At 43.4% G+C, this 23,871-nt stretch overlaps 1 protein-coding gene across 2 annotated transcripts in view; it reads left to right on the forward strand.

The window, feature by feature from the left end:
- The window catches only part of ATF6 (activating transcription factor 6), a 367,785-nt gene that overhangs the window by 314,857 nt on the left and 29,057 nt on the right, over positions 1–23,871 (forward strand). For both annotated transcript variants that reach the window (XM_026656216.1, XM_026656217.1), the window contains one exon: positions 353–437. In XM_026656216.1, coding sequence (XP_026512001.1) covers positions 353–437 — 85 coding nt within the window. The remainder of the gene's footprint in view (positions 1–352; positions 438–23,871) is intronic.

The raw sequence follows: 23,871 nt of genomic DNA on the forward strand, positions 1-23,871 counted from the left end.
GCTTTTTGGCGCCCCCAAATCTTGGCGCCCTAGGCAACCGCCTAGTTTGCCTTAATGGTAGCACCGGCCCTGAAAGTACCACATGCTTAAATCTGACTGACTGAGCAGGGGCCTAAGAGTAGTTCCATCCCCTTCCACATGAGGATTAAGGTGCTTTCAGATGTTGCCATATGTGATAGAGATTTTTTCTGGTTACACAATATGGGCAATGGCTGTGACTGTTGTTACCAATATGAAATCACCAAACCTTCATAAATAGGTTTACCTGGAATGCAAGTGGCACAGAATGGAGAGGCATTTCTACAACTCGGTGCTTCAATATAAATGTAACACATCTTTTCATATTTTCCAGGATCACTTGTTGTTGCCTGCCACCACCCATAATAAGACCAGACGGCCCAAGATGTCTATCGTGTTGCCAGCAATAAACATCAGTGGTAAGTCCAAACCTTGATTTAGGACAAATACTTTAAAAAAGATATGCCTGGATTGGTCATGGAAGACAAAATGTAATGTAAGTTTAATACATCAAACTGCTTTCCTGGTGCAGAAGCCATATCATATTTTTACATACTCCTAATGTAGGAATCACATGCCTGCCAAAACAGGGTTCTAAGGTCCCATTATTGGGGGAACAAATGGCTATTTGGAGACCCTGGATGTCACTAGTTAATAAACAACCTTCCAGGAGGTGGGGGACGGATAGCTCAGTGGTTTGAACATTGGCCTGCTAAACCCAGGATTGTGAGTTCAATTTTTGAGGGGACCATTTAGGGAACTGGGGTAAAAATCTGTCTGGGGATTGAGCCTGCTTTGAGCAGGGGGTTAGACTAGATGACCTCCTGAGGTCCCTTCCAATCCTGATATTCTATGATTCCAGGATAGTTAGGCCCCTAGAAAATCTTAGATTTTAAGAGTTTAAAAAAATAAAGTTTGTCTGCCATGTCAATATTTTGCTATGATTTATAACTTATATGAAGGATGAGGACTCTCCAATTTGCTGCTTTAACACTGGATAACTGTATATATTTTGGCCTTTCTGACAATAATTTGGGGCCCCTTGAAGATATTGTAGGGGTGGAGGAGAATGTCCCCTTTTCATCCCAGTAGTGCCTTTTTCAAAGAAGTTATCCATTACAAGCACACATGTGCTTTGGATCCAGTATCTGAGAACCAAGTACAACAGAACCCTCCTCCACTAACCACTCCCTGTTCCATGCTTTCTCCTGGTCACAGAACTCAAAGTGCTGTCTCTGTGGGGGTTATTGTTCCGGTCTGATAAACAATTTTTCAACAGAAAAAAATCCAGTTTTAGTGTGTTCCATAGTTCTTAGGATAGAATATGTGTTCATGAGAGGTTTTATCAACTACAGTCTGCTCTGCAAGTGGTACAGCTCAGACAAGTGCAATAAAATCTTCCCACCCGCACTATGACGTCCTCTGTGTGCCACATGTTAAAGAAAAACTGCTTTACAAACGTACTAGTGTCAACATTCGGAGTTTGATTCACCCTGCAATATTTGTGTTTCACACCAATGTCACTTCACTGAAACCCATGGACTAACCTGGTACAAAACAAGAGGAGCACAATGGTGAATCATTCCCTCCACCTGCAACCCATGACTCCAGGCTATATCTCTCTGCTGTAGTTAACTTTAAAATTGATCAGAGAAACTTCCTCCAAATCTAACCACATCTGAACTCAGGTTGATGTCACCGGAATTTTATTTTAAAAGAAAACCAGAGAAAAGTTCGGACAATGTCAAAACTGCTTGTTTCAGTGTTCTCAGAACGAACCATTTTGGTTTTCATTTTGAAATAACTTTTTGTTTCTAAATTTTTTTTAATAAAAATTGAAATAAAAACAAAACATTTCAATTTTGTTGAAACAAAATAAAGTGATGGACCCAAAATGGAATTTTTCTTCATTGAGAATTTAGAAATTCAGTGTTTGTTCCAGTTCGGCATATAGCCAGATTTGAAATCTCGAAATCCCTCACAAAATGGAACTTCCATCCTCCACACAGGTCTAGCTAACTCTGTAGAGTCCATTAATGCCTCTAAAAACAGCTTTAAATGGTATAATTTTAAAGTCCAGTATCTCAGTCCTGCTATGATTGGAAGAAAAGGTGGTGTTCCATTAGGAAGCTGGGAATTTCCCTTTCTGGTGGTGTAAAGTTCATGTTTCTAGCACTGTAGGGTCACCGGATATCTCACTGTAACCCTATAAGAACATAAGAATGATCATACTGGGTCAGATCAAAGGTCCATCCAGCCCAGTATCCTGTCTACCCAGTGACCAAGGCCAGGTGTCCCAGAGGGAGTGAACCTAACAGGTAATGATCAAGTGATCTCTCTCCTGCCATCCATCTCCACCCTCTGACAAACAGAGGCTAGGGACACCATTCCTTACCCATCCTGGCTAATAGTCATTAATGGACTTAACCTCCATGAATTTATTTAGTTCTCTTTTAAACCCTGTTATAGTCCTAGCCTTCACAACCTCCTCAGGCAAGGAGTTCCACAGGTTGATTGTGCACTGTGTGAAGAAGAACTTCCTTTTATTTCTTTTAAACCTGCTGCCCATTAATTTCATTTGGTGGCCCCTAGTTCTTGTATTATGGGAACAAGTAAATAACTTTCCCTTATTCACTTTCTCCACACCACTCATGATTTTATATACCTCTATCATATCCCCCCTTAGTCTCCTCTTTTCCAAGCTGAAGGAACTGAAGAACTTAATAATTCCCAACACAGGCTTTGGACAGGAATAACTTTTTTTAGGAATTGCATGCTTGTCATTGTCTCTTAGTCCACTTCCCAACTCACTTTGCCAGTGCACCTCAATCTTACCTACTCCCTATTTTTCCAGTCCCAGCAGAAATGGCTAATGATGTGAGGTTTTGTGCAGAACTGAGAGGTCAGGGGAAGGGAGCTCAGTCTTGGTTTAATTGAGCTGATGGTACTGTGGATCAGGATTGAAAGACATTGGCAGAGCTGTATGAGGGCCTACAGTGTGAATATCAAGGGCTGCTTGAGGTGTGAGGGTTAGGAATGGAATAGCCATTGTTTTCTCTTCAGCCTTTGCATAGATTCAATCATAGAATTGTAGGATTGAAAGGGACCTTGAGAGGTCATCTAGTCCAGTCCCCTGCACTCATGGCAGGACTAAGTATTATCTAGATATCTAGGCATTCATCTAACCTGCTCTTAAAACTCACCAACGATGGAGATTCCAAACCATCCCTAGGCAATTTATTCCAATGCTTAACCATCCTGACTGTTAGGAAGCTTTCCTAATGTCCAACCTAAACCACCCTTGTGGCAATTTAAGCCCATTGCTTCTTGTCCTAGCCTCTCTTAAGGAGATCCTTTTTTCTCCCTCCTCCTTGTAACAACCTTTTATGTACCTGAAAACTGTTATCATGTCCCCTCTCAGTCTTCTCGTCTCCAGACTAAACAAACCCATTTATTTCAGTCATGTTTTCTAGACCTTTAATGATTTTTGTTGCTCTTCTTTGGGCTTTCTCCAATTTGTCCACATCTTTCCTGAAATGCGGGTGCCCAGAACTGGACACAGTACTCCAGCTAAGGCCTAATCAGTGTGGAGTAGACCAGAAGAATTACTTCTTGTGTCTTGCTTACAACACTTCTACTAATACATCCCCAGAATGATGTTTGCTTTTTTTGCAACAGTGTTACACTGACAGGTTTCAGAGTAGCAGCCGTGTTAGTCTGTATCCGCAAAAAGAACAGGAGTACTTGTGGCACCTTAGAGACTAACAAATTTATTAGAGCATAAGCTTTCGTGGGCTACAACCCACTTCTTCGGATGCATATAGAGTGAAACATTGAGGAGATATATATACAGACATACAGAGAGCATGAACAGGTGGGAGTTGTCTTACCAACTCTGAGAGGCCAATTAAGTAAGAGAAAAAAAACTTTTGAAGTGATAATCAAGATAGCCCAGTACAGACAGTTTGATAAGAAGCAAGTGTGAGAGTACTTACAAGAGGAGATAGATTCAATGTTTGTAATGGCTCAGCCATTCCCAATCCCTGTTTAACCCTGAGTTGATTGTGTCTAGTGTTACACTGTTGATGCATATTTAGCTCCTGATCCACTATGACCCCCAGATCCCTTTCTGCAGTATTCCTTCCTAGGCAGTCATTTCCCATTTTGTATTTGTGCAACTGATTGTTCCTTCCTAAGTGGAGTACTTTGCCTTTGTCCTTATTCAATTCCATCCTGTTTACTTCAGACCATTCCTCCAGTTTGTCCATACTAGCAACAGTATAGCACAGCTTTTAGAAGTGGAAGTGAAGAATCACTTCTCCAGTTGAAATTGAAAATGGATTTAAGAAGGTGCATTGAAATACTCCATGGGCCCTGCCTTCATCTCCCCCATCAAACCCAGCCTTCGTGTCTTTAACTTTAAGCCCCTTCACAATTTAGTCCCACCCTACCCAGCTGATGTTGGCTTCCACTACACACAGCAATTTGCACAAGTTTAAGTAAAATATTTTTTTAAAACCCATTTAATTTAAACCAGTGCAGCCCCCTCTGTGGACTCTCTCATATTGCATTTACAACTGGTTTTAGCTGGCATAGGTAATTCTAGTGACCTATAATATCATCAGCTACTGCCTTCGCTTGTGCCAGTGCTCCAAGCCTTTTTACTTCCCACCAATCAGCTTCTTCCTTATGCACCTCCACTCTTTCTACCATTATGCACGGAAAAATCTGCCTGCTCTAAGCCTTACAGCTACTGCCAGACCCTTCTTCAGGCTCACCTCTGCCATAAGGCCATTCAACAACAGCCAGACCCTTCTTCAGGTTCACACCCACCCAGGTGCTCACCACAACCAGGCAGATGATCTGTGACTGGTCCTTTTCCTACTCTCTCGTTTTTATTAACTCCCATTCTTTTAATCCCCTCCCACCTCTGCTGCCACCATTCTTGCCACGCCTCACCCCTCATCTGCTCCCAGATGAAAAACAAATAACAAACCCATAATTCACAACACTGGGCCAATTCCACACCACATGGATTTGATGGCATGTGACATCCCGTTCCCTCCCCTCCCCTCCCCTCCTTCAAGTGTGTGTGTGGTTCAGGCTGTACGTCCTCCGGAGCAGGGATTGTCTCTTATCTGTGCTGTGCATAACACTCAGCACCCTGGGGCCCTTTCCCAATCAGGGCCCTTGGGCACTAGCATGTTTAATAATAATACACTGGACTTAGATCAGCTCTCTGGGGATAACAACCCAATTTTGCTTAAAATACACAGACTCATTAGTGACTATCAGTGATCAGGAGTCTCATTTTGAGTTGCACCCAAAAGACTGAATATATACAACATAAACATGTACAGTAGTTAATTCCCAAAGGGAGGAAGCTGTATGCCAAGCGAAGGCACACGTGGTACACAGAGTCTCTGTCTAAACAGGAATACACTTTGTACCAGGTTAGTTAAACTTTCCATCAGACAATCTATACAAAATCATGCCTTATTATGAACTTTACAGTGCAAATGAACCATAAACCCAAATGTTTTTGTTACATTTAAGCACACTGAAAACGCTGTCAGATGCAGAATTTCCATAAACTGAACGAATTAGCTTCAAGCTTCCAACATTTTTGCTGGTTCCATTTTCCCATGCAGTTTGGTAAGACAAATGTGGTAATATATAGTCAACCTTATTGCAGAGGAAACATTTTCATTAGAGGTTTCATAATTATTTTTTGTACTTATCTGCCTGAAAATTCATTTTTGTGTCCATGTTACAAGAATCCTTCCCTGGTTGAGCTGGATTGTCACACACACAGATAATTTCATCATCTGGAGACTGAGTTATATTTCTGATAATGGTTTGGAAAGTATTACATTTCCTTTGAAAAAGTTACTTTATCTGATCACAATATGAGCAGTTTTTAAAAGAAACTGGACTGAATAATGCTTTCAAACAATGTGAGAAATAGACTTCAGAATGAGGAAACAGTGTAAAATTGTTGTTTTAAATGGAAACACCAACATTACCTGGGGGATATCAGAGGCCCAGGGATTTGGGCAGAGGCACTGAAACCGATAAGACATAAATGCAGTTTCAGAACAAACATACAGCAAACTCTGTCTTGTGTCAGTCAAATTGGCCAGTGGGTGCAGGAAATACCAGAGCATCTATAAGAGACCCTGGGAGACTCTGCTTCATTTTTAACCTATTAATTCCAGTTCACTTTGGGGCAGATCATGCCCGTGAGAGCCTTGTGTGGGGGAGGAGCTCCTCCCCTTCACAGTTCTGTCCCTCCTTCCTGCAGACACTGCAGAGTCTGGCGTGGGGACTGGGCATGTCCAGGGGTAGCTGCCAGGAATATGGAGGTTAGTAGGCAATGAAGCCACAGTAAAGGCTTCTCCAGGTGGCTGCTGCTTCTGAAGGAAGCCACCGTTCAAAGATTTGCCTTTCAGTGCCCCACTATGCCCCACTTCAGTCAGTGCAAGTGCTCCTGGTGAGGACACGCTCCACTGGCAGAAGGAGGGCAATGTGGATACCAACAGCCAATTTAATTGCTGCAGTGACTGTAGGTTGACCTAACTTACGTCGACCTAATTTTGTAGTGTAGACAAGCCCTAAGTGTCCTTCTTGCTATGAGTCTCCACAGAGACTGCAAGGCTTGGATCAGCCATGGAAACTGAGTTACCCACTATCCCCAAAAATGGTTCCTTCAGATAAGGGCTGAAGTACATGGGGAAGCTTGCACCACAACTGCTAGTGATGTACCTCTTCTCTGGATAAAGAGAGGACTTCTATCTCCTGGGCTGCCAGTCCAGCAGCTTTCACCAATGTTAATTTCACTCACATGCAGACTTACTTCACAGTGTGGGTACATCTGCACTGCAAACAAAAAAAAAATCTTGTGGTAGCAAGTGTCAGAGCCTTGGTCAACTAACTCAGGCTCACAGGGCTGATGCTACAAGGCTAAAAATAGCAGTGTGGATGTTACCACTTGGGCTGGAGCCAGGGCTCTGAGACCCATCCTCCTTGCCAGGTTTCAGAGCCTGGGTTCCACCTGAGCCCGAAGGGCTACACTGCTATTTTAAGCCTCATAGCATGAGCCCAAGTCAGTTGTCATGGTCTAAGACTCACTGTCATGGGGTTTGGTTTATTTGTTTGTTTATTTGCTTGCAGTGTAGAGGTATCCTTTGGTTCTGAGAGGCTAGAAACCCTGATATTAATCATGGTGCATCAACTGATTGAGGGGGGAGGGAAGCTAGGTGGTTTGAGCATTGGCCTACTAAACCCAGGGTTGCAATCTCAATCCTTGAGGGGGCCACTTAGGGATCAGGGCAAAATCAGTACTTGGTCCTGCTAGTCAAGGCAGGGAGCTGGACTCAATGACCTTTGGGGGAGGGATAGCTCAGTGGTTTGAGCATTAGCTTACTAAACCCACGGTTGTGAGCTCAATCCTTGAGGGAGCCATTTAGGGATCTGAGGCAAAAATTGGGCATTGGTCCTGCTTTGAGCAGCAGGTTAGACTAGATGACCTCCTGAGGTCCCTTCTAACCCTCATATTCTATGATTGTCCTAAGGTTAAGGAGAATGCTGAATGTTATTAGTCACTTTGTTGTCCAGGAAGATCTATTCTTGACTGGGCTTCATCTTGTAATTTACAGCAGTGTAACTGAGGAAAATCCAGCCCATAGTTTATAAAGTGTTGGACATCCTTTGTGGAGGAAAAGTGCTACACAAATGTAAACTGGGATGTTCAAAGTAATCTAGGGATTTAGCCACAGGTCTTCCATCCAGACTAATGGAAGGTGAATGGCTAAATCCTCTGGACTTTTTGAAAATCTCAACTGAAAGTCCTTATCCTCATTCTGATTACTGAGTGTGGGAGACAGCTGATCCAGAAGATGGCCAATCCTAGGTCCTATCACAATGGAGTGTCTTGCTGATCTCTGTCTGAAGGCACCATTTGGCATTCATGTTAGTGAGATGTTTATTCTCAGTAGAGAGATCTTGCAGGGCCCAGCACTCTGTTGAGGGCTCTCATATGAAGGGAAGCCAACTATAATTAAAATTTAAACACAAGCTTTTATTTTTAAGCAAATCATGTTTGTTATGGGTATGCAATGAGTATTATTTTAGAAATTTAACTATCCACCAGAGACTAGTTAAGATTTCAGTTGACTTCATTCCTAAAAAACCTTTGTTTGCAGTTCAGAGTCTCACTGGCTGTATGACAGTGATTCAGAATTGACACACAGGAGGTGCCGTTCTTATAGTTTAAATAAAAACATCTGCCATTAGTCTCCTGTTTACCTAACTGCTGTCAAGATTGTATAGGGCTGTTAACATTCATCTTTACATCACAATTATCATCTACACCAGGTGTGGCCAACCTGAGCCTGAGAAGGAGCCAGAATTTACCAATGTACATTGCCAAAGAGCCACAGTAATACGTCAGCAGCCGCCCCCCATCAGCTCCCCCCCCCCGCCCGCTGCTCCCAGCGCCTCCCATCCATCAGCACCTCCCCCTCCCTCCCTGCACCTCCCGATTAGCTGTTTTGTGGCATGCAGGAGGCTCTGGGGGGAGGGGAAAGGAGTGAGGGCACGCAGACTCAGGAGAGGGCGCAGGAAGGGGTGGAGTGGGGACAGGGTCTTTGGCAGAGCCAGGGGTTGAGCATTGAGCACCCCCCAACACATTAGAAAGTTGGCGCCTGTAGCTCCAGCCCCAGAGTTGGTGCCTATGCAAGGAGCCGCATATTAACTTCTGAAGTGCCGCATGTGGCTCCAGAGCCACGGGTTGGCCACCCCTGATCTACACTGTGCTGGACAGCCAAGCCATTTTTCCTACTTTGGTGCATGGGTTGTTTCATACTGTGTAGACTCTATGTTACCCTTCATGGGGTAAACAGTACTCTCTTACTAAAAACACTGGCAATTCTCTCCCTAAAAAAAACATATAGTGAGCATTGGTTTGAAGCAACTCATTGCATTAGATAGTAGTAGAAGTTTGGCCAAAGCAACATTCATTACTACATTTCTCACTAGTATGAACCACCTCTGACTTTATTACCATATCTTTATCATATGTGTGAAGTTGAGGGTTTTCATAAGAATGATGTTTTCCTGCTGTCAACATCAAGTTAATTTCACAGGTAGCTCAGAAGCAATCATGTTCAGTACTGGCTGCGTAAAGACCAGTCAAATGAGTGCTGAGGAACTCTCTAGTCCAGGTTGGCAGTGAGAGACATGGTGATTAGTTACCCTTTGCTCAGTTAAGTTCAGCTGATCCTATTTTGGAGGTCAGCTACTAGAAACAAAACTGTCAGAAAACTCAGGTAGCGAAAAGGCAGGTTTGAAACCCCTCTCAGTGCTAAGCCCTGCTGGATGCACACTGCTTCTAGCTCCTGGCATGACTTGTGCTGTTTCTGTTGGGCGTGTGTGTGAGGTTTTGCACACTCTTCTTCAAGTGATGGTTCCTACTGTATTCAACTGAGGGTTTCGCAATGCATCCGGAGCCGGAGATTTTGAAAGTACTAGTGGCCATTGGTTCACGCATGCACCCTTGGCTTGCCTCATGGTTTCGTTTTAGGTGATAAAGGGAAGGGTGGCTAGGACTTTTCAGCTTGGAAAAGAGGAGACGGGTGTCTGGTCTACACTGCCGCGCTAGTTCGGCGGCTGGGGATCGAAGTTCCGAGTTCGATTTATCGCGTCTGGTCTGGACGCGATAAATCGAACCAGGAAGTGATCCCCGTCGACTGCGGTACTCCAGCTCAACGAGAGGAGTACCGCGGAGTCGACGGGGAGCCTGCCTGCCGCGTGTGGACCGCGTCTGAACCGCGGTAAGTTCGAAGTAAGGTATGTCGAATTCAGCTACGTTATTCACGTAGCTGAATTTGCGTACCTTACTTCGACTTGGGGGGTAAGTGTAGACCAAGCCTAAGGGGGGATATGATAGAGGTATATAATCATGAGTGGTGTGGAGAAAGTGAATAAGGAAAAGTTATTTACTTGTTCCCGTAATGTAAGAACTAGGGGCCACCAAATGAAATTAATGGGCAGCGGGTTTAAAAGAAATAAAAGGAAGTTCTTCTTCACACAGCGCACAGTTAACCTGTGGAACTCCTTGCCTGAAGAGGTTGTGAAGGCTAGGACTATAACAGGATTTAAAAGAAAACTAGATAAATTCATGGAGGTTAAGTCCATTAATGGCTATTAGCCAGGATGGGTAAGGAATGGTGTCCCTAGCCTCTGTTTGTCAGAGGGTGGAGATGGATGGCAGGAGAGAGATTACTCGATCATTACCTGTTAGGTTCACTCCCTCTGGGACACCTGGCATTGGTCACTGTCGGTAGACAGGATACTGAGCTGGATAGACCTTTGGTCTGACCCAGTATGGCCATTCTTATGTAAATTATTTCTTATGTAAGCACTTTAAAAATATGTGGTTGTACATAGTTAGCTTTAGAGTATTTTACAGTGTTTACTGTTCATATAATAATTGTAGTAGTTTGCTAGTTTTGGGAATAGAGTTGGGGCTTTTCTGGGGGGGGAGGGGTGTTTCTGCGTGAACCACACCATCCCCTGCCCCGTACCCATATGCGAGTACTGAACTATGCCGAAGACTCTAGGCTTTAAACTCCACGCTTCCTGCCCACGTTTCTTCTCAGTCAGTGATGAACATCAATGCTGCCACTACTGCCTGTCCACATTTCATCCAGGTGCAATATCTGTTAATCCTTCCCCAGCCAGACCCGAGAAGGCCGGGCTCTTCGCCTCTGGAAGCACTACATGGCCGGGCAACCCCCACCCCACCCCGGGCATTGACCAGAGGCTGCTAGGAGCTCGCCTCCAGCTGCAGTGGTACCAGCGCCGGGGCCTAGTTGAGAGGTAAGGAAGTAAGCACATAAGCATGGCAGTAAGTCTTCCACTAAACCTAAGAAAGCAGAGACTCCTTCCATGAGTTCCAGTCATAGGGAAGGAGCATGCTGTAAAGTGCATAAGCATGATAAGAGTCCACATAAATCAACAGATCTGCCAGTACCGGGTACTGCTCCACACACACTGTCAACATCGGCATCCCTCAGAGCTACAGAGCTCTGGGGAATACCATTGCTCCCATACCAGTTTTGGAGACTGACAGAGTACCCTTGACTCCAGGGAGGCTGGGAAAAGCACCAGAGCCCCATGAAGTGTTTGCCCTGGGAGAGCTGAGATCAACACGCCTTCTGGGACCCTCTACTTCCAAAGAGACTGTATCTCAGCACAGGACATGCCACATCTGAGGCACTCCTCACCCCTCACTCCGGCAGTTTACACGCTTCCGCCAGCTCTGACGGTACCGACGATAGAACTGATCTCCAAATTTTCATCTTCGGAGGAATCGGATGAGGGACAGGGACTGTCCATCCCTTCCCGCAACTACAAATACCAGCGAGGCCTTCTACATCGTGGCAGTATCCTCCACTCGAGTCACCCTGGAGTCACTGGTTCCGTGCTCCGTGGGGCCCTCCACAACTCCCTCCTGATCCGTCATGCTGGCTCTATTGGGGATCCTAGCCCCAATACCCACCCTTGGAACTCGTCAGTTCTGTCAGGGAGACTTCATCCATTTCACCATCTCCAGTGCCTTCGAGTAGACACTTGGAACCTATAACGGAAGAGGAGCCACTCAGTCTGGTTCCTGCGGTACCACCGGATCAGGAGAGATTCCCATCTTCCTCACCTGATGCAGCGGTGACTTTGGCATCCCTCCATCCTATGATGAGTACTGCCAATTCCAGGATCTCCTGCGTAGAGTGGCAAGAGAGCTGCATATTCCCCTGGAGGAGATCCAAGACACTCAGCATAAGCTGCTGGACATACTTCACTCATCAGTGCCAGATAGATGATGCTGTCCTCGAGCTAGCTAGAATGGTTTGGCATACACCAAGCCATATGTACGCCTACCCCAAGGGGGCAGAAAAATTATACTGTGTACCAGCCAAGGGGTCTGAGTTTCTGTTTTCACCCCCGCCTCCCAATTCACTTGTGGGCCAGGCAGCAACGGAAGGGGTAGGTAGCAGCACCCATGCTCCACCCATCTGACAGGGAGGGCAAGCCGTTCGACCTTTTAGGCCCTAAAGTCTTCTGTGTAACCAAACTTCAGTTCAGGATTTTGTATTATCAGGCGTTAACCTTCCAAATATGATTTCCTGAATTACAGCAAATTGGAGGACTTTTCGGAAAAACTGCTACAGCAGGACTGGACCTGCTTCCAAGCAATAATTGAGGAGGGAAAGCTAGTAGCAAGGACATCGCTCAACAGCGGTGGACGTGGCAGATACCTCATTGCACTCAATGGCCATGGGCATCGTCATGAGTAGGGAATCATGGTTCCATGCCTCTGGTTTTCCCAGGAAGGTACAAAATACCATTGAAGACCTCCCTTTCGATGAATCCCATCTCTTCAACCAGAAAATGGACGGTTCCCTCCACACTCTCAAGGATTCGAGAGCTACATTCCATTCCTTGGGTATTTACACACCTGCACCGAAACATTAATTCTACCACCTGCAGCCCACACAGCATTACACAACCTCCCAGATTTGCCATCAGAGGCCTTACGAACCACCAAGGAAGCATCAAAAGACTCGAAGATCATAGAATCATAGAAGATTAGGGTTGGAAGAGACCTCAGGAGGTCATCTAGTCCAAACCCCTGATCAAAGCAGGACCAACCCCAACTAAATCATCCCAGCCAGGGCTTTGTCAAGCCAAGTCTTAGAAACCTCTAAGGATGGAGATTCCACTACTTCCCTAAGTAACCCATTCCAGTGCTTCACCATCCTCCTAGTGAAACAGGTTTTCCTAATATCCAGCCTAGACCTCCCCACTGCAACTTGAGACCATTGCTTCTTGTTCAGTCATCTGCCACCACTGAGAACAGCCGAGCTCCATCCTCTTTGGAACCCCCCCCCTTTAGGTAGTTGAAGGCTGCTATCAAATCCCCCCTCACTCTTCTCTTCTGCAGACTAAATAAGCTCAGTTCCCTCAGCCTCTCCTCATAAGTCATGTGCAGCCTTCCTCCTCCCAGATGCAACCCCCACAGAAGAGGTATTTCTGAGGCACCCTAGAGAGCCATCAACCACCTTGCCTGCTGCCATACAACCACCTCACCCCCTTCAGGAGTCGTCTAGTACACTTTTTAGCAGCTTGGAGTGCAATAAAAACAGACAGGTAGGTTCTGAATGTCATCCACTATGGCTATATGATCGAGTTCATCATATTACCTCATCCATAGCCCCCTCTCTGACCCCTCCCCAGGGATCACTGTCACAACAGTATCCTCCCCCTAGAGGGGGACTCACTACACAGAGGGGCAATAGAGCAGGTTCCTCCGGACAAATCAAGGGATAGGGTTCTATTCAACTTAGAATCATAAAATCATAGACTTTAAGGTCAGAAGGGACCATTATTGATCATCTAGTCTGACCTCCTGCACAACGCAGGCCACAGAATCTCACCCACCCACTCCTGTATCAAACCTATGTCTGAGCCATTGAAGCCCTCAAATCATGGTTTAAAGACTTCAAGGTGCAGAGAATCTTCCAGCAAGTGACCCGTGCCCCACGCTGCAGAGGAAGGCGAAAAAACCCCAGGGCCTCTGCCAATCTACCCTGGAGGAAAATTCCTTCCCGACCCTAAATATGGTGATCAGCTAAATCCTGAGCATGTGGGCAAGACTCACCAGCAAGGCACCCAGGAAAGAATTCTCTGTAGTAACTCAGATCCCACCCCATCTAACATCCCATCACAAGCCATTGAGCATATTTACCGCTAATAGTCAAAGACCAATTAATTGCCATCCCCTCCATAAACTTATCAAGCTTAGTCTTGAAGCCAGATATGTCATTTGCTTCCACTACTCCCCTTGGAAGGCTGTTCCAGATCTTCACTCCTCTGATGGTTAGAAACCTTCATCTAATTTCAAGTCTAAACTTCCTGATGTCCAGTTTATATCCATTTGTTCTTGTGTCCACATTGGTACTGAGCTTAAATAATTCCTCTCCCTCCCTGGTATTTATTCCTCTGATATATTTATAGAGAGCAATCATATCTCCCCTCAGCCTTCTTTTGGTTAGGCTAAACAAGCCAAGCTCTTTGAGTCTCCTTTCATAAGACAGGTTTTCTATTCCTCGGATCATCCTAGTAGCCCTTCTCTGTACCTGTTCCAGTTTGAATTCATCCTTCTTAAACATGGAAGACCAGAACTGCACACAGTATTCCAGATGAGGTCTCACCCGTGCCTTGTATAACGGTACTAACACCTCCTTATCTCTACTGGAAATACCTCTCCTAATGCATCCCAAGACCGCATTAGCTTTTTTCACGGCCATATCACATTGGCAGCTCATAGTCATCCTGTGATCAACCAATACTCCAAGGTCCTTCTCCTCCACTGTTACTTCCAACTGATGCGTCCCCAGCTTATAACAATAATTCTTGTTATTAATCCCTAAATGCATGACCTTGCACTTTTCACTATTAAATTTCATCCTATTACTATTCCTCCAGTTTACAAGGTCATCCAGATCTTCCTCTATGATATCCCGGTTCTTCTCTGTATTGACAATACCTCCCAGCTTTGTGTCATCCACAAACTTTATTAGCACATTCCCACTTTTTGTGCCAAGGTCAGTAATAAAAAAATTAAATAAGATTGGTCCCAAAACCGATCCCTGAGGAACTCCACTAGTAACCTCCCTCCAGCCTGACAGTTCACCTTTCAGTATGACCCGTTGTAGTCTCCCCTTTAACCAGTTCCTTATCCACCTTTCAATTTTCATATTGATCCCCATCTTTTCCAATTTAGCTAATAATTCCCCATGTGGAACCGTATCAAATGCCTTACTGAAATCAAGGTAAACTAGATCCACTGCATTTCCTTTGTCTAAAAAATCTGTTACCTTCTCAAAGAAGGAGATCAGGTTGGTTTGGCATGATCTACCTTTTGTAAAACCATGTTGTATTTTGTCCCAATTACCATTGACCTCAATGTCCTTAACTACTTTCTCCTTCAAAAAATTTTTCCAAGACCTTGCATACTACAGATGTCAAACTAACAGGCCTGTAGTTGCCCGGATCACGTTTTTTTCCATTCTTAAAGATAGGAACTGGGTTAGCAATTCTCCAGTCATATGGTACAACCCCTGAGTTTACAGATTCATTAAAAATTCTTGTTAATGGGCTTGCAATTTCATGTGCCAGTTCCTTTAATATTCTTGGATAAAGATTATCTGGGCCCCCCGATTTAGTCCCATTAAATTGTTCGAGTTTGGCTTCTACCTCGGATGTGGTAATATCTACCTCCATATCCTCATTCCTATTTGTCATCCTACCATTATCCCTAAGCTCCTTATTAGCCTCATTAAAGACTGAGGCAAAGTATTTGTTTAGATATTGGGCCATGCCTAGATTATCCTTAACCTCCACTCCATCCTCAGTGTTTAGCGGTCCCACTTCTTCTTTCTTTGTTTTCTTCTTATTTATATGGCTATAGAACCTTTTACTATTGGTTTTAATTCCCTTTGCAAGGTCCAACTCTACATGGCTTTTGGCTTTTCTCACTTTATCCCTACATGTTCTGACCTCAATAAGGTAGCTTTCCTTGCTGATCCCTCCCATCTTCCACTCCTTGGAAGATGGGAAGGCTTTCTGCTTTTTTCTTAATCACCTCTCTGAGATGCTTGCTCATCCAGCTTGTTCTACAACTCCTGCCTATGAATTTTTTCCCCTTTCTTGGGATGCAGGCTTCTGATAGTTTCTGCAACTTTGACTTGAAGTAATTCCAGGCCTCCTCCACCTTTAGATCCCCAAGTTCTTCAGTCCAATCCACTTCCCTAACTAATTTCCTTAATTTTTTAAAGTTAGCCCTTTTGAAATAAAAAACCCTAGTCACAGATCTATTTTTGTTTATCCATTTAGTTTAAACTGAATTAGCTCATGATTGCTCGAACCAAGGTTGTCCCCTACAACCATTTCTTCTATGAGGTCCTCACTACTCACCAAAACCAAATCTAAAATGGCATCCCCTCTTGTTGGTTCAGCAACTACTTGGTGAAGGAATCCGTCAACTATCACATCTAGGAAAATCTGAGCCCTATTATTATTTATTATTATTTATTTATTTATTATTTATTATTATTATTTATTATTATTACTAGCACTTGTCCTCCAATCTATATCTGGGATGTTAAAGTCTCCCATGATCACACAATTCCCATTAGTATTTACTTCATGAAAAACATTAAAGAGGTCTCTTTCCATATCCAAATCGGATCCCGACGGTCTATAGCACATCCCAAGTACTATCCAAGGGGAGGTTCTAGTAGCTTTCTTCCCCAATGTGATTTTTTCCCAGACAGACTCTGTCTTATCCATTCCATCACTTCTTATTTCTTTACAGTCTACCTCATAATTGATATACAATGGTACTCCACCACCTTTGCCTTTATTTCTATCTTTCCTAAACAGCACATAGCCTTCAATACCTGTACTCCAGTCATGACATTCCACCATGTTTCTCTTGTCCCTATAATATCTGGTTTCACTTCCTGCACCAATAGCTCTAGTTCCTCCATTTTGTTACCTAGGCTCCTCGCATTGGTGTACAAACATCTTAATTCTTGCTGTTTGGCTTCACTCACATTCTTTACCCGATTAGGACCAGACATTCTACCACCAGTATCACCTATTAGACTGGTATCTACACTACCCTTCCTCTGTATGTCCATTCTCTTACCCCCAGCTGTATTCTTTCTTACTTCGTTTTCTTCCCTCTCAATGTTAAAATCCGGCGTGGAGATTACCTGGACATCTTCCAACCATCTCCCCCCAATTCCTAGGTTAAAGCTCTCTTAATCAGTTGTGCCAGCCTCCATCCTAGAAGTCTATTTCCCTCCCTACTCAGGTGAAGTCCATCCCGAGAGAACAGTCCTCTGTCCATGAATGCCTCCCAGTGGCCATACATCCCAAAGCCCTCCTTATATAGCACCACTGCCTGAGCCATCTGTTGATCGTCATAATCTTGTCACACCTTTGTTGCCCTTCTCTAGGAACAGGCAGAATCCCACTGAAGATCACCTGAACCTCAATTTCCTTAAGCGTCTTCCCCAGCCTGGCATAGTATCCCTTGATACGTTCCAGCAAGAATCTAGCCGTATCATTCATTCCCACATGAAGGACAATCAGTGGAGTCTTTCCCGCTCCCGTTAGGATCCTCTTCAGCCTCAGGTCCACATCCTGTATCTTAGCACCCGGCAGACAGCACACCCTTCTGTTCTCTGGATCAGCTCTAGTTACAGACCTGTCTATTCTTCTCAGTAAGGAGTCCCCAATCACGTAGACCTGCCTTTTCCTGGTGACGGTGCGATTCTCCGGTCTATCCCCTGTTCTCTCTGGCTGTAAGTCCTCTTGAATCCTATTCACCCTTGCAATCCTCCACAACCCATCCTGTATCCAAAAAGAAGGGCAAATAGAGACCAATTCTGGACCTCCACCATGTCAATCGCTTCATCCACAAGCCCAAGTTTCGTATAGTCACCTTAGCAGCAATCATCTCAACGTTAGAAGAAGGCATATTGTTTATGGATGTCGATATTCAGGTGGCTTATTTTCACAGACATTCATCTGGCCCACAGATGGTTCCTGAGGTTCATGGTCGGCCCTCAGCATTTTCAATACAGGGTCCTGCCATTTGGACTCACCACTGCTCCCAGGGTCTTCACCAAAGTTTTCTCCATCATGGTGGCCTACCTCAGGCATTATGGGGTCCTTCCATTCCCCCATCTCGATGACTGGCTCCTAGCAGTATGGTCCAGAGTCGAAGCCCAGATTTCAACCTCTGTGCTACTCAGACTCCTTTCCTCCCTCAGAGTCAGCATCAGCATCAAAAAATTAACTTTGGACCCCACACAATCCCTAGACTTCATAGGGGCCTCCATCAGCTCAGTCACAGCACAAGCTTACCTACCAAGGGACAGGTTCCAGACTCTGCAAGAACTCATAGCCCACATAGTCAACTGTCCTTCTGTCCAAGCCAGAACTTGCCTATCCCTCTTTGACTACATGGGAGATCACATAACACAGAGAACATGGAGCTCTCGGGAATGTAGGATGCACATCAACATTCTGGAACTCCGGGCTGTAAGGAAGACATGCCAAGCATTTCTCCCATCCATCCATTCCCATCATGTTCTTATCATGTCAGACAACACTACCACTGTTTACTACATCAACAAACAAGGGGGCACAAAGTCAACTGCTCTGTGTACGAAGGCAGTCAATTGATGCATCATTCACCAGATTCTGCTATCTGCAGCCTATCTCCCATGGACTCAGAATGTGATTGCAGATTCTCTCAGCAGACAGATTGTGATTAATCATGAGTGGGAACTCCACAACTCTGTAGTACATGACATCTTCAACCAATGTTGGACTCTGACCAGGGACCTTTTCGCCTCCCTCACCAGCAACAAATGCAGCACATACTGCTCTGGGGGGATATTGATCCCCACTCTCAAAGCGATGCTCTCATAATTTGCTGGTCAGACCAGATCAACTACGCCTTCTCCCATCTGCCACTCCTGCCATGAGTACTCCACAAGATCAGACAGGAGAGAGTGTCAAAGTTAGACTCAGGACTCATAGTTTGTCAGACCACTCTGTTTTATTAGCACAGCGCTCTGCTAATACAATCAGATAATGTGAGCCTCCATGCAAGATTCAAACAGTCTTATTTATACAGATAAAAGGGTGCAAACTAAACAAAAGGACAGAGAGAGCAAAATTGTAAAATATGCATGGAGCACAATATGCATATCCTGCTTCCTTGTTAACTCTTATCGATCTAAGACTAATGCTTCACCAATTGCCCTTAAGTGGCAAGTTAAGCAGTTAATGTCTGCTTTCCTGCACACCTGGCTTGCAGCATTTCTCATTTCTACTTAAAGGTACATACAGCATTCTTTAATTCATTCTATTTCTTTAGTATAATTCATTTCACTTTCACAATCCCTCCTTTTGGTCAAGCTTACGCAAAGACCAACAATTACTGGGTTCCACATATTAATAGTTCTTTATCTCTTCGTTCATCAGTGATATTTAACATCATCATATTAGCACTCTGTTTTGGGGTAGTCACCTGGGTGGCATACCTTACACAATTCTGGATACAACAGGAGATTAACTGAAAACATACAAAAATCATTAGGATTCCACACAGGATAGTCAGGGCTCCCTGAAACAACCAGTTTCCTATGCCAGAGAAATTGAATAGGTTACTTAGCCACTTCCATAAAGAACTTGGCTCTTCATGGGGAAGAGATGCAATTTGTTCTAAGTGACTAGCGCGATCTATTACCTCATTGGTGTCGTCAGGTATGAACACACAACATTCTTTTCCAATGAGAGCACAGGTCCCTCCTTTGGCCGCCAGCACTATGTCCAGTGCCTGACGGTTTTGGAGGGCCATCTGTCGGATCGCCCCTGTTTCTTTGGCCAGGGTCTTTAAACTCTCTCCGGTTTCATTTGCCATTATTTCAACTACTGCTTGTAACCTTAGGAGCCTTTTTGCATGGTGTATTACTCCCCCAAGTGGGATAAGGGAACTGCCAATGGCCTCTTCCCAGGTCAAGGGGCTTATGTTATTTACATACCATTGGGCATCTGATAAGTCCCTTCTTCTTCGCCTGAAATTACGCAGGCGTTCTCGTGGGAAGGACCCCAGCACTCGGAATTGTGGGAAGAGTCGAGCGGGATAACAGATACCTGACCAGTTAGCTGGTAACACAGTATAAGCTTTGGTCCCACAAACCCAATGATGGCCTATTAAGGCTGGGTAGGGTCGGTTGCACCCATTTGTCACATAAGTGCCTACAAAGGAGGAGTAATATCCTCCGAAGGGCACAGGGTAATTCTCCTTACAAGGAGTGGTGTTATTTGCATGGCATTGAAAGATTGTATTGTTTCCACTAAGATTACTGTAGGGGGAACATGAAATTGATTTTTCTGTTTGATCCCAGGTTGAGAAAAAATTCATATCCCCATACCCGGCCCGCCACTCTTTAGTTTTGTTCGAATAATCCCATACACCATTTGCCACAATATGCTGAAGGCAACGACTTTTTCCCAGATCCAGCCCTGTCCCATTACACACCCAACACCAATGACCTTTTCCCTCCATCACAGTTATCCATTTAGATACATTTATTCCCACTGTTTCCCAAGTGTCATTATTGTTCCATGTTTTGTTAAACGGACGAGGTCCTCCAGTGAGGTCTGGGGAATTGAGTGGGATTGCCAGGACAGGAACACCAGCTTGAGAGTGGGCTGGGATGTGGCTGCAGACCCAGCAATTAGAAATATTAAGGGTCTGAGCTATCCACACTTGCTGCTGGATAAAAGAATTGTCATTGTGGACTCCCCAGACCTTAAGACACCAGTAGCCGAGGAACAGGCGCCACCAGAGGCGCATGTTGGAGGCAAGGCCCTTCCGGTTCTGACAACCTCAACTGAGGGAACCGCAGTCACGGTTTTACATCCACCAGGCAGCAGGCGCTAGGCTCACTACTGCTTCTTTTTGGGCCTTGCTTTAGGTCCTCGTCTGCTTCTGGCAACCCTTACGAGAGCGTAGATGGTAAGGTATTGCAGGCTGTTCCTCTACGTCTTCTTCTGGAGTCAAAATTGACTCTGCGCAGTTCTGAGGTGATGATTGGTTCGCCGGGGAGGGTGTCTTCTTACACTGCGAAGCATGTATCCACGCTGCAATGCCAGATAGTTTAACAGCCATCTGGATAGTAAGCAGTACCTGATGATTCTTTGATGTCCTTTAAGTCTCTTTACTTCTTCTTCCTTGACTCTGGCTATAACAATGGCCTTCACACCTTATCTTTTCCTGATGCATACATTCCTTATTCACACAGATTGAGAATACAAACAGTAGTATTTTATATCGAGCAAAAAGGCATTGCAAATTAAACCTTGCTAAGTTTTACAATCAATAACCAAGACAATTTACATTGAGACCCAGGCCTTCAATGTTCCTCTAATCTACTTAACATAGACACAATAGAGAATCCTGTTTCTTACTTACTAAACCTTAAAACAAAGAAATGTATATTTAACTAGAGGCCTACTTTGTAATACATATAGGAAACCATAGTAGACATTATAACTTATTCTAAAACAAAAGGGTGACCATAATCAGTCATAAGGATTGTTCTGGTCTGTCATTCCTTTCTGCTATTCAAAAAGGGTGGCTGACAGGATGAAATCAAATCATACATTAATTCTTATGGGACATTATAAAATCCTGCTCCTACATATCCCCCTTTTGACACTAAGATTATTAATCGCCAGTGTCACTTCTTATTTAGTCCACATAATAGAAAATACTGGGAGGTGATTTGGGCCTGTGGCTCTAGCTTTGCATACATTTGTTTTATCCAACAGCACATTTCAAACGTTACAATTAAACACATACAATTTAAAATCAAAAACAATTAGGGTTAGTAACATTAGTATGCCAGTAGTTGTGGGAGACCATTCAGAAAATATATTATACCAATGGTAAGCTGTTATGTCTTTCTGCAGTGGCAATTCTTAACATGTTGCCATTTGCATGTATAATATGAATGGTTCGGTTTCCCACATTGCCTTTTTGTTTGTTTTAGGAACTATGTTACCTTTTTACCTTTTGTAAACACATTACTTACATTACATTTACATTTGTCTATTGGAAAGTTGCTAACACTTCAATTCTTTTAAAACACTTTCCCCCCCAAGAATTAACACATACACATAGCCCATTATACAGTACTTTGGTCTCATTATTCATTTTATCCCACATACAGGATCCTAGTGAGATGTCTTTACTACAGGGCTTTGGAGCAACAGGCATGGATAAGCATACCCACTTTTATTTGTTTCTTATTAGGTTGTCCTGTAGCTGATATTAGCTTTTTCTGAAAGACAAAAATAACATTTTTCTACCCCTTTTGGGGTGGCATTCATTATTGCTTAAAATATTCCTTTCTTTTACAAATACCCTTGCTGATTGCAGGCAAAACAAGAGGAATTACCTCCATATTTTCCTGTGTTTTTGTTCTATAGGCAGGCCAGGTTTCAATGGCTTCTATCTTTTAAGAGTTATGGGGAAATTATCCCACTGTTCAGTCATTAAATCCATGAGGTGGTGTACCTCAGTTTTCCCTTTACAGCAGACCAAGTTTACAATGTCTTTCCTGCTGTATTAAGCTTTAAGTTTGTTCACAGGTAACTGCTGAAAAGCATCATTACCATAAAGGATTTTTTTTCAAAAATCATACACACTATACATTGTTATAGGGGTACTTATTAACATTAAATTTATTTTAATTAAAGGTATCTTGTTATACCGTGCCTTTTATTTAGACAATTTGTTTGCTGACCAGGTATGTTCTTTATCTGCAACTTCTTTGTGCTGGCAGATCTCTCACTTCCTTTATCAGTTAGGTAATTTGCATCAACACAGGCTTGGCTTTTGGATTCAAAGCCATCAGCAGAGCTACAATTAACTTTTACCAGAGTTTTGATTACTTTTAACTCTTGCTTCCAAAACACACAGAGAGCTGAAACAGAAAACACAGTCTATTGTGGCTCCTTTAGAGCCCTAATAGGATTTTAATTAAGTAGCATGTTTTGTTTGCATTTCTTTTACCCCCTCTATAATATACACTGCACATGTCTGCACATTCCTTCTATACTTCAACTTTTAAAACATTAGCCATATTAATTTTTACATAAGGTGTAACTGTTTCTTTTGTTCTTACAGAGTTTTATGTACCCTTATCAAAGTGACAGTCTGATTACACAGAGCCATTTTAAGGCTCAGTGTTTCTAACATTGCTTCTTTTTGTTTTGTGCACCTCACCCCTGCTGTTGCTTCAGAGGGCCACTGTCTTTTTTCTTTTCCTACAGCTTTCATTTGCTATTTTGTTACAAAAACAAACAAACAAAAAAGAATCCAGAATCTCTCCCTATTCTTCTGATTTTGACTGCCCTGCTGCAGTCATGACGTGGTCTTTATTTGAAAACATTTAAATTTTGTAAAGAATCAAGTTACCCCTTAAGGGTTAAATACCAAATCTCAAAGCCAACCAACACTGATTCTGTGTCTGGCAAAAAGGTCTGTCAGTTTTGCAACTTTGAATTAAAGAGTCAAATGGATTTTTAGTGGCATTATAAACAAAACAAAACCAATTTATCTTAAACTTACAAAACAGGAGTTTTACAAACCTCACATATTCCCACAGACAGACAGATACATACACATTTTCTCTCCCTTAACATCCCTCTTACACTGCTTTGTTTTTACATAGCTGTACATAGATTACATTACCTTTATACATTTGGGGCAGTTAAGTTCCAATAGAACCCCCCCATGTTCTTTTAGCAAATTTGACTCAATTGTCTATAGTCAAATGATTTTAATTAGATAGTCTCTTTACCTGGATTATTTACAGACATTCCTCTGGAAAAGGGCCCATTTTTCCTTTAGAATGGCTGCAAAGAAACCAAGAATTCTTTTAACAAGATCCTTTTTAACATTTTCACAAAGTTTAACTGTTTAATTCTCTCCAGCCTCTGTAGAGTTAACTTTTCACTCTCTTTCCTTAAATCACTTGTTTATTTCCCAAAATGACACCTTTATTAACTCAGATTTCACCATTTTAAGTATTGTTCCAGGGGTTCATACTTGCACTTACTCCTGACACTATGCCCTTAGGGCTTCCAACCTGTTTTTTTTTTTTTTTTTTTTTTTTTTTTTTTTTTTTTTTTTTT

This window comes from Terrapene carolina, unplaced genomic scaffold (genome assembly GCF_002925995.2).
Source record: "Terrapene carolina triunguis isolate 2854851 unplaced genomic scaffold, T_m_triunguis-2.0 Scaffold212, whole genome shotgun sequence".
Taxonomy (NCBI): domain Eukaryota; kingdom Metazoa; phylum Chordata; order Testudines; family Emydidae; genus Terrapene; species Terrapene triunguis.